Genomic DNA, 11,861 nt, shown 5'->3' on the forward strand with positions numbered 1-11,861 from the left:
GTTTTGTACACGCGGTGTGTTTCATTTGATATGGTTCTACCTTACATTTTGTTTCCCTCCATGAATCACATGAAGCTCGCCAGAAGTTTTACCCTTCAACAGCATGAAACTGTCCAAGACCGAAATGGCAGTAAGCTACATTCTACTCAATCAACGTTGCTTCACAATAGTAATAAACCCAACTAAATGATATAGTCTAAAAACTGGAGTTCTTACCCCCCAAAAGTATTTTTTCCCCCATACAGCCTTTGAAACGCTATTCAATACCCTGTTAAATATTTCAGGAATCATTAATATCTTCTACTAGGTCATCAAAAGAAATGGATTCTAATTAGCTAGCTGAGGAAAATGGCCTTCGGCTCGCACACATCCATTAATGACTTCTACCTCTGACATTTGCTAAAGCCAGCAACCTGAGATTTCATCAAGATTAAAGTCAATACTAATTTAAATCCATCTCTATCTAATCCTTCAATCTATCTATTCACATCTGTAGGTTTGAAGCTGGAGCCAAAAACCAGTAGAGTGACAGTCTAAAAAGCTTTTCTTGTTTGACTCAATTGATTGATTCTAGTTACTCAACCAACGTGAAAGCTTATCAGAATTCTCTCACGACAGAGGTTCACGTCAGTCGGATCACATGATCTTATGTGGTAATGTAAGGTAATGTGATAACATGAAACTACACAAAACTACGTTTGAGAGCGTGAAAATATAATCTTAAGTTAAATAAAACATGGGGATGCAAAATTTCATTCATGTGATTCCTTGTTCCCCGCACTCAGAAGTTTCATGTTGAATTGTATCACGTACTAGTGGTCAGAAAATATCACTGTGATGCTTTGAGATATTATATAACCATAAAGGTGGAAACATGTAAAGCTGGTTCACTCAGTTGTGATACCATGTAACTACACATGACAACATCTGAGTTTTTCCACATGTGAAAAGGCAATTCCACATGTGAGAGTTAGGTTTGCACATGTGGAAAGGCAAATAAAATTTTCACATGTGAAACTACAAATTCCACATGTGAATCTGAAATTCACATGTGTGGTGTAAACATGTTATTCTCCTCACATGTGAAAAGGTAGTGTTAATTAACATGTGAACTCTATATTGAATACATGTGAACATACTGTATGGTTTCATATGTGAACAACTGACCTCACTTGTCTATTTTGTTTTGTGGAAATTTCAGCTCAACATTTGAAAACTATTATTTCTCATGTGAAAATGTGATTTCATGTGTTTTTTTGTAAGGGAAGTAATTAAATGGTATGGGGGGTTTTAAGGTAAGGGATACGCTGTTCAGATTAAATAGTGTAAAAATCGTTCATCAATGACAATATCACTTAGTACTGACTTTTCAATATTACCCCACCTGGGATTTGAACTCACAACCTCTGGATTTGGGGTATGCTGAAGTTTCTGAAGTTTCAATTTGAAGTTCCCTACAAATTGATTTACAATACTTCTCTGCACTTAGCAAAAGAGTCTCATCTGCACTGCTTTTTTAATCTGACCTTTCTCTCATAATCGATTTAATTTCAATTTTTCCGCAATTTTAGGGTTTTCTGTATATTTGACAAATGTTGGTGGGACATATCATTCTGTTTAAGTGTTACTCCCGAATCACGATGATAAAAAACATTGTTTTTCTTGAGTGTATTTTTAACAGAGCTAAGATTTACTTTGAAGTGCACCGTGTAGGAATATCAGTCATTGACACACACTGACACACACGGTGATGTAGCAGGAAGACTGGAAGGCTGTGAACCAAGAGGTTGTACATGTGAAATTGTGATCATGTGGTTCTTTCGTAAGGGTTACGTCTAAAGATTTAAGATCTCCATAACAACATGTACAAGGCTGTTTGTTTTGTTCATTACAGCATCTCATTGGTTCTCTGGCCAACAGAAATGATCCCTGAGTTTATTCAGTGGGGACCACAGTCCTTATTGATTCCATATCTTCTGCTTTGCCACTTTCTGTTGACAAAGGCTGTGTGTACGGTAGTGTGCAAGAGGCAAGGCTTGACACAAACTTTTTTAGCCACTGGAACAGATTTTTTACTTGTCCGAAAGCTCAAGTCACAAAAAAAGAAGTGACTTAACACTATGGGCCAAAAAGGTGAATTAGCTATAAATTGTATGATGCAAGAAAACACTAAATTAAAGTAATTATTATCATTATTAGCCCTGTTACTACAGAGAATCAGTCAGAAAATGTACTCTACTCTCTGCCTATTTGTTTCTTTGCATATTCAAGCCTTTCTCAAAATACAACACTGCCTCTTGAAGGCTCTCTTGGCAGCTGGTTAGCCACTCTTCATAGACTTTAAAATATAGAAATGTTACAATTACAACCAAATACTTTTTATGCCTTAATAAAATAATTGTATTTTTCAATGAATCAGGGCTAAATTAGGCTACTTCAAAGCAAAAGGTAACTAACTAAGACATGCCTATAATCTTGCAATATATTCAGGTTTCAGGGGAGATCTATTGACAGCAAAGGGAGATATTTCTCAATTAGGCTATTATAAGAATATATTTCAGACTGACACGACCAATGTTGAATAGAGGGGAATCCCAGCTTTCTAACAGTGTCAGATTTACTGCGCTGGAGAGACAACTTTACACTGGAGTAAGCTTTGGTTTATTAATAACGCACCCATTCATCAACTGCGTGTCAGTGGAAAGTTTAGGACATCGGACATGACAATTACATTAAGACATGATAATAGCTAAATAGTTAACTAGCGAGATAACTAGTCAGGGTACACAATGTGGTTTGAATCGGCTATCTAGTTGTTATTATTTTATAGGCCTACCTGCTGTCATGTCTCCCTCTCGCTCCTCTGGCACACATGCAGCTGATGCGCTCAGCGTGCATTTACCAGGGTTTTCATGACAGTACAAAGCCTATTTGCTGACCAAATATGTGCTATAACTGTGCAAATAACTCAATGATTAGCCAGTAATATCAGCAAATGTGCACATACGGCTACACGCGGGTCTGCTCTTTGATGTCAATAGCGTATCTCGCAACCGGGGAGGATTGAAAGACCGCCCTGCCTATCAATGCAATACAGAACAGCAACACATCGCATCCAGGGGCCACTCTGATCTAATTGTGATCAGACTAATTGTTTGTAATTGTGATTTTTGTGTGATTTTCTTTACTTGACCATCCGGACAACGCAAATCTATATTCTTCTTGTCGGACCATTTTCTTTCTTGTCCCGGACAAGCAGATATGCGTGAGTAACCCGTCTAATTATGAAATCCATGAGGGTTAGTGCGCAAGTCCAAGTACACACTCTTTTTGGAGATGGGTGGAGAATCGGGACACAACCATAATACTCTGTTGACCTCGAAATGAAACGACAGACATCTGTTATGACACGTGTCTTTGAACGAAGGTGGACCGACTTGTGCTAACAAAACTCAGATGTTGTCATGTGTAGTTACATGGTATCACAACAGTGGTGAACCAGCTTTACATGTTTCCACCTTTAAGGTTATATAATAATATAATCTCAAAGCATCACAGTGATATTTTCCGACTACTAGTACATGATATAATTCAACATGAAACTTCTGAGTGCGGGGAACAAGGAAGTACATGTATGAAAAATCATATATGTCACAGTGGTGGCAGACAGCTATATATATGTTTTTTCTACTGTACTATTGACTGTATGTTTGTTTATTCCATGTGTAACTCTGTGTTGTTGTTTGTGTTGAACTGCTTTGCTTTATCTTGGCCAGGTCGCAGTTGTAAATGAGAACTTGTTCTCAACTAGCCTACCTCGTTAAATAAAGGTGAAATATATATTTTTTTTAAATTAAAATCTGAACAATGCCCATTGGAGACACCATGGCAGAGGCGTGTAGTGTGAAATAGCTGCCATACTAAGAACATGGGGCTGGTCACTGTATAGCAACAAACAGGTTGTTTTACTCACACCTAGAGGCAAGTCAGGCAACCATCACCACATATGTTGATAGGAAAGTGCAAGATGAAAATAAATGCTGTTGCTACCTCGCTGTCAAACCAAGGTGTAAGCTGAACATACAAAGCAGAGAAAGATGCTTTTAAGATCAACTGGACAACGTGGACTGGACATGCATATCCAGATGAAGGTTTCCATGATATTGACTTTAGGACAGTGACATAGTTGAAGATCACATTCTATTGAGAGAAGGGTCAGTCTGACTGATTGGGGGAGGCTGTATACCAAAGGTCTCACAGGGAGCCGTAGCAGTGTCATACGGTTCAACACACACACACACACACACACACACACACACACACACACACACACACACACACACACACACACACACACACACACACACACACACACACACACACACACACACACACACACACACACACACACACACACACAGAGACAAACAGACACAGACACGAACATCACACACACAGACAAACGGAGACACACACACACACAGACACAGAGACAAACAGACACACACACACAGACACACAGACTAACAGACACACACACACACAAACAGACAGACAAACAGACTCACTCATCTCCATGTACTCTGGCGTGAGGCCTGCGAAGGGCTCTAGGAAGTGGTCCGTCTCATAACGCTGTAACTTCTTCTCTCTCTCCTCTTCCTGGAAGGACCTTCTCTTGGACTTGATGTATCTTATCAGCTTCTTCAGCTTCCTGTAGGCGCAGGGAGATAGTCAGAAACAATGGCACAGTCGGACAGGCATAAGAACCAAAGAGAAGTATTGTTCTGTGGATGTTACAGGCTGATGTGAATCCTTGATATACAGACACTATTGGTGTGTGCATACTTGTGTGTGTGTGTGTGTGTGTGTGTGTGTGTGTGTGTGTGTGTGTGTGTGTGTGTGTGTGTGTGTGTGTGTGTGTGTGTGTGTGTGTGTGTGTGTGTGTGTGTGTGTGTGTGTGTGTGTGTGTGTGCGTGCATGTGTGTGCACGCTCGTGCGTGTGTGTACTCACGGAATGCCAATCTCAAATAAATTGTTCTGGATGAGTTGCTTTCCCAACATGGTGATACTGAGCTGAATACACAACTCCATCAGACATCCTCCATGAGCACACTGCCGGGGAAAACCCAGTTAAAGGCCTTCTGTCCTGAAGCACACGTCCATTATAGACAGACTAACATGGTCAAAATACACATACTAAGGATGGGATTTAATCCAACCCAGACTTCCTCACAGCAATAGACTTTTAAAGGCAACTTCCCTGACGTTCACAGAGATCCAAGTTCACTGTAAACGTTGGTCATCGGCTCAAGAGGGACAACTTCTTTAAAAGTTCACCGTAGTGCACAGGTTGTTTTTCTGTGTTTGTTTGAATTGCAGGACTTGAATACAGATTTATTTTGAATATGTGAACTCCTAATGTATGTTTCTAGGTTAACTAACAGTGTTTAATTTGTAGCCATCTGCACTTCAACATTTATAAAGATTGTGTTCAATAGGCAATGTGATGAAATGAATGAAAATTGAATATTTATAAAATTACAAATAATGAATGATTATTTTTCTTCCTTTACTGTCAGATGACTAATATAGAATACATATCCAAATGACTGTTGATGATGCAGAGTCTTCTATCGGTTAGTTTACCTCTTCCATACGATACGACTCAAACACATACAGATAACTTCCAGGTCGACCAACAAGCCTGTAGGAGCACAGGAAGAAAATGAAGGGTTCGGAGAGGCAATACCCAAGGAAACCTCTACTACATCTCACTGACATAGATTGTGTGATTAACATAGCATAACATAACACAGCATAACATAACATGGCATATCATAACATAGCATAACATAGCATAACATAACATATTAACATAATATAATTTAACGTAACATAGCATAACACAAAATAAAATAACATAGCATAACACAACATAAAATAACATAACATAGCATAACACAGCATAGCATAACATAGCATATTAACAAGATATAATCTAACATAGCATAACATAACATAATAGCATAACATAACAAGTTCATACAGATCAGTAGATAAAGACTAAGACTGTGGGGACTCACCTGCCTCTGAAAAATGCTATGTATATGATGGGGGTAAAGGCATTCACAAACTTCAGGATGAACGTTTTGAATATCAATCTCTCCTCAAAGCTCTTGTCTGTCTTTGGAACCTCTGAGAAAACAGACAGTAGATGTGTCATATGTTATTAAATAACTTATAAGGCCGTTTTCTGCTTGAGAGTTGACTTGAAAGAGAATAGTGGAATCCCTACAACAGCAAGGGGAGTGTTAGAAAGTTACACTGCATTTAGTACACCAGTTATAGAAGGAAATCAATTTTGGAGATATTTTCAGTTTGAAAGGTAGGTAGCACGATGAGACAGTACATTGGCACATTGTTAGAAATGTAACCCAGAAAGCCTTGCTTGTGGTAACTTACAGCTAATAGGGAAGCTGGCACACTGTCAATGCAAGATGCACTTAGTTTTTTTCAATTGCTAACATGCATTGGTAAAAACTGAAGTCACATTGTCAAAACTCTTCACACAGTCAGCAAAACAGAAGTGTATGTGAACCAAACTGTGAATCATTTTTCATTGCTTTCACACACAATGCATTCCATGACCACATTTTCTGAAATCCATGGCCTCTCATTCATACTCCACCACCTGCTAAACTATATATTTACAGCATGTTTTCAAATGCAACACACTGTTTCCAAAACAAAACAGAATGATGGAAAATGCTGTGCATTTCTTCTGTAACCAGATTGAAACAGAAAATCTCTGCAGAATATTTAATCATTCCAAACACAGCTGATTGTAATTTCAGCTGAAAGCCGACCCAAGTGTCCTGTTTTTAGTCTCGTTACCAAACAGACAAAAGAGGACGACTTCGGAAGGATTTAGTTTGGAAACATGGATCAAAGAAGACGGGTTGGTGGGGAAAGAAGAGTGGCAGGGAGCGGGAGAATGTATGGAGGACAACGGAGAGGAAGACGAAGAGCGGTGGTCTCTGATGAGATAAGGGACTATTAGATAAGGGATTATTAGATAAGGGACTACTATAGATAAGGGATTATTTACCATGTTGTAAACCATGGTCTCTCTTTGAGAGAGGCTGGTTTAAGGGTGCAACCAAATCTGCATTAACTTCTTGCGAATATAGGGGGTGCTGTTTTGCATTAGCATAATTTGCTCTACAGATTAAACTGCCTAGTACTCAATTCTTGCTCGTACAATATGCATATTATTATTATTATTGGATAGAAAACACTCTCTAGTTTCTATAGCCGTTGGCATTTTGTCTCTGAGTGAAACAGAACTCCTTCTACAGCACTTTTCATGATAGGGAGTCAGATTTCAGACATCTTGGCCCCTGATCTGGAGTCAGTTTAAAGGTCCCTGTAAATGCTATGGAGAAACAGACACTTCTTACGTCTTCCCCTGGATGTCAGTACGTGATGACGCTTTGAATGGAGTCAATTGCGCAATCAGTGCCTCTATAAAATCACCAAATACCGGAAGTAACTTCCTTTGGCTGCCTGCGCCTTACGCACGAAGGACATCGGACTCGCCTCCTTCCAACCTTTTGTTTAGCCAGTAATATTTCTCCGGTCATGTTTTTACTCGTTATAGGTGTTAACAACATCATAAGGTAGTTAATTTGAACCGTTTTATAGCAATTTATATCCGTTTAGTGCGATTTTGAGGCATTTCTTTCTGAGACACTTTGAACCGCTGGGCACGTTTCCAGTTCATGCCGAACATTAGTGGGCATTTCCACATGGCAAGAGGACAGCTTTCGACCAAAAGACGATTAGACCCAAGAAAGGATTCATTGCCCAAGATTCTGATGGAAGAACAGCTCAAAGTAAGAACAATTATTATTATGATAAATCGTGTTTCTGTCGAAAAATGTGAAACGCTTATGCCGCCATTTTGTTAGGTGTAGCTTCGCTTGGCGCAACCTGTATTGAAAAGTAAGGGTAATTTAAAAAATGTAATTCAGCGATTGTATTAAGAATTAAATTGTCTATCAATCGCTGTCCACCCTGTATTTTTTAGTCAAGTTTATGAGTATTTATGTATAAGACTAGATCACTGTCTAATATGGCGCACGACATTTTCTGACCAGCTGGGCTACTTTTGTCATTGTCTAACCATGATTTTGGTGGCTAAATATGCACATTTTCGAACAAACTCTATATGTATGTTGTAATATGATGTTACAGGAGTGTCATCTGAAGAATTCTGAGAAGGTTAGTGAAAAAATTAATACATTTTGGCGATGATTACGTTATCGCTCTCTTTGGCTTGAATCAATGCTCTGGTAACGTTTGCACATGTGGTATGCTAATATAACGATTTATTGTGTTTTCGCTGTAAGACACTTAGAAAATCTGAAATGTTGTCTGAATTCACAAGATCTGTGTCTTTCCATTGCTGTGAGTTGTGTATTTTTAAGAAATGTTTTATGATTAGTAATTAGGTAATACACGTTGCTCTGTATTTTTTCTAGTCGAGTTGTGATGGTGGGTGCAATTGTAAACTATGATTTATACCTGAAATATGCACATCTTTCTAACAAAACCTATCCTATACCATAAATATGTTATCAGACTGTCATCTGATGAGGTTTTTTCTTGGTTAGTGGCTATCAATATCTTTATTTGGCCGAATTGGTGATAGCTACTGGTGTTGAGAGAAAATGGTGGACAAAGAAAAATGGTGTCTTTTGCTAACGTGGTTAGCTAATAGATTTACATATTTTGTCTTCCCTGTAAAACATTTTAAAAATCTGAAATGGTGGCTTTATTCACAAGATCTGTATCTTTCATTAGGTGTCTTGGACTTGTGATTTAATGATATTTAGATGCTACTATTTAATTGTGACGCTATGCTAGCGATGCTACTCAGTGTGGGGGGGGTCCGGACCCGGGGTAGAGACCCGTGAAAGGTTAATAATATGAATTTTCTGTCAAAACAACAGGTGAGATGTGCATCCTTCAATGATAATTGAATTACATATTACAGTACAATACAGTACATTCACATTGTTACATGTACTGACATTTTGAAATATATTGATTGTTTTGTGTTTTTCAGTAGGATCCAAAGGTTGCCTCCCACAGGAGGGAGAGGCAGAATATTATCAGATGGCAGGAAATTGCCATTGTTGACATGGTAATTGGCTACAATGTAATACAACTGTGGGAAATTCGGGACAGAGTGCTGGCAGACAATATCACTTGTGGGAATGTGAATATGGTCAGCTCAACGACAGTTGCCAGAGTCCCAGAGAAACATAAAATAAGGATGAAGCAGTTGTACCCTTTGAGAAACGGTGAACGTGAGAAAGAACTCCGGTATCAATATGTCCAGGTAAGACATCTGTTTAATAACCAAACAGGGTACATACACAGCTATGCATAATGTCAAGTACTGTAAAACTGTGGATTTACTGTATTTTAGAGTAACGGAGATGGAAGCAAGGCAAACTGCACATACATTCATCTTTGTGGAGGAAGCTGGATTCAACCTGGCTCTGATTCAACCCCACTCTGCTGCAGTCACAGACTGGTTTACTACACATCGCAGGATGTCAGTACTATTCCTTCCTCCATACTCCCCCTTCCTAAACCCCATAGAGGAGTTTCTCTCTGCGTGGAGGTGGAAGGTTTATGACCGCCCTCCACATGACCAGATGTCCTTACTGCAGGCCATGAATGCGGGGTGTGGAGACACTTCTCCTGAAGACTTCCAGGGTTGGATTAGACATTCCAGAAGATACTTTCCAAGATGCATCGCCAGAGAAGACATAAGATGTGATGTTGATGAGAACTTGTGGCCAAATGTAGGCGAGAGGGAGAACTAGAACCCTCACAGTACTGTACAGTACGAGTGATTATATTATACATGTTGATGAGAACTAGAACCCTCATAGTACTGTACAGTATGAGTGTTATATTATACATGTTGATGAGAACTAGAACCCTCACAGTACTGTACAGTACGAGTGATTATATTATACATGTTGATGAGAACTAGAACCCTCACAGTACTGTACAGTATGAGTGATTATATTATACATGTTGATGAGAACTAGAACCCTCACAGTACTGTACAGTACGAGTGATTATATTATACATGTTGATGAGAACTAGAACCCTCACAGTACTGTACAGTATGAGTGATTATATTATACATGTTGATGAGAACTAGAACCCTCACAGTACTGTACAGTATGAGTGATTATATTATACATGTTGATGAGAACTAGAACCCTCACAGTACTGTACAGTATGAGTGATTATATTATACAGTACTGTACAGTATGAGTGATTATATTATACATGTTGATGAGAACTAGAACCCTCACAGTACTGTACAGTATGAGTGATTATATTATATAGTACGGTACAGTATGAGTGATTATATTATACAGTACTGTACAGTATGAGTGATTATATTATACAGTACGGTACAGTATGAGTGATTATATTATACAGTACTCTACAGTACGAGTGATTATATTATACAGTACGGTACAGTACGAGTGATTATATTATACAGTACTCTACAGTACGAGTGATTATATTATACAGTACGGTACAGTACGAGTGATTATATTATACAGTACTCTACAGTACGAGTGATTATATTATACAGTACGGTACAGTACGAGTGATTATATTATACAGTACTCTACAGTACGAGTGATTATATTATACAGTACGGTACAGTACGAGTGATTATATTATACAGTACTCTACAGTACGAGTGATTATATTATACAGTACGGTACAGTACGAGTGATTATATTATACAGTACTCTACAGTACGAGTGATTATATTATACAGTACGGTACAGTACGAGTGATTATATTATACAGTACTCTACAGTACGAGTGATTATATTATACAGTACGGTACAGTACGAGTGATTATATTATACAGTACTCTACAGTACGAGTGATTATATTATACAGTACGGTACAGTACGAGTGATTATATTATACAGTACTCTACAGTACGAGTGATTATATTATACAGTACGGTACAGTACGAGTGATTATATTATACAGTACTCTACAGTACGAGTGATTATATTATACAGTACGGTACAGTACGAGTGATTATATTATACAGTACTGTACAGTACGAGTGATTATATTATACAGTACGGTACAGTACGAGTGATTATGTTATACAGTACTGTACAGTACGAGTGATTATATTATACAGTACTGTACAGTACGAGTGATTATGTTATACAGTACTGTACAGTACGAGTGATTATATTATACAGTACTGTACAGTACGAGTGATTATGTTATACAGTACTGTACAGTACGAGTGATTATATTATACCGTACTGTACAGTACGAGTGATTATGTTATACCGTACTGTACAGTACGAGTGATTATATTATACCGTACTGTACAGTACGAGTGATTATATTATACCGTACTGTACAGTACGAGTGATTATATTATACCGTACTGTACAGTACGAGTGATTATATTATACCGTACTGTACAGTACGAGTGATTATATTATACCGTACTGTACAGTACGAGTGATTATATTATACCGTACTGTACAGTACGAGTGATTATATTATACCGTACTGTACAGTACGAGTGATTATATTATACCGTACTGTACAGTACGAGTGATTATATTATACCGTACTGTACAGTACGAGTGATTATATTATACCGTACTGTACAGTACGAGTGATTATATTATACCGTACTGTACAGTACGAGTGATTATATTATACCGTACTGTACAGTACGAGTGATTATATTATACCGTACTGTACAGTACGAG

At 38.2% G+C, this 11,861-nt stretch overlaps 1 protein-coding gene across 3 annotated transcripts in view; it reads right to left on the reverse strand.

Annotated features, from left to right (window-relative positions):
* The window catches only part of LOC129862041 (anoctamin-1-like), a 124,562-nt gene that overhangs the window by 14,113 nt on the left and 98,588 nt on the right, over positions 1-11,861 (reverse strand). For all 3 annotated transcript variants that reach the window (XM_055933367.1, XM_055933368.1, XM_055933366.1), the window contains 4 exons: positions 6,084-6,195; positions 5,647-5,704; positions 5,012-5,112; positions 4,569-4,711 (listed from right to left, as the gene is read on the reverse strand). In XM_055933367.1, the coding sequence (XP_055789342.1) occupies positions 4,569-4,711; positions 5,012-5,112; positions 5,647-5,704; positions 6,084-6,195 (414 nt within the window). The remainder of the gene's footprint in view (positions 1-4,568; positions 4,712-5,011; positions 5,113-5,646; positions 5,705-6,083; positions 6,196-11,861) is intronic.

The sequence above is a fragment of the Salvelinus fontinalis genome, chromosome 9 (assembly GCF_029448725.1).
Source record: "Salvelinus fontinalis isolate EN_2023a chromosome 9, ASM2944872v1, whole genome shotgun sequence".
NCBI classification, from domain to species: domain Eukaryota; kingdom Metazoa; phylum Chordata; class Actinopteri; order Salmoniformes; family Salmonidae; genus Salvelinus; species Salvelinus fontinalis.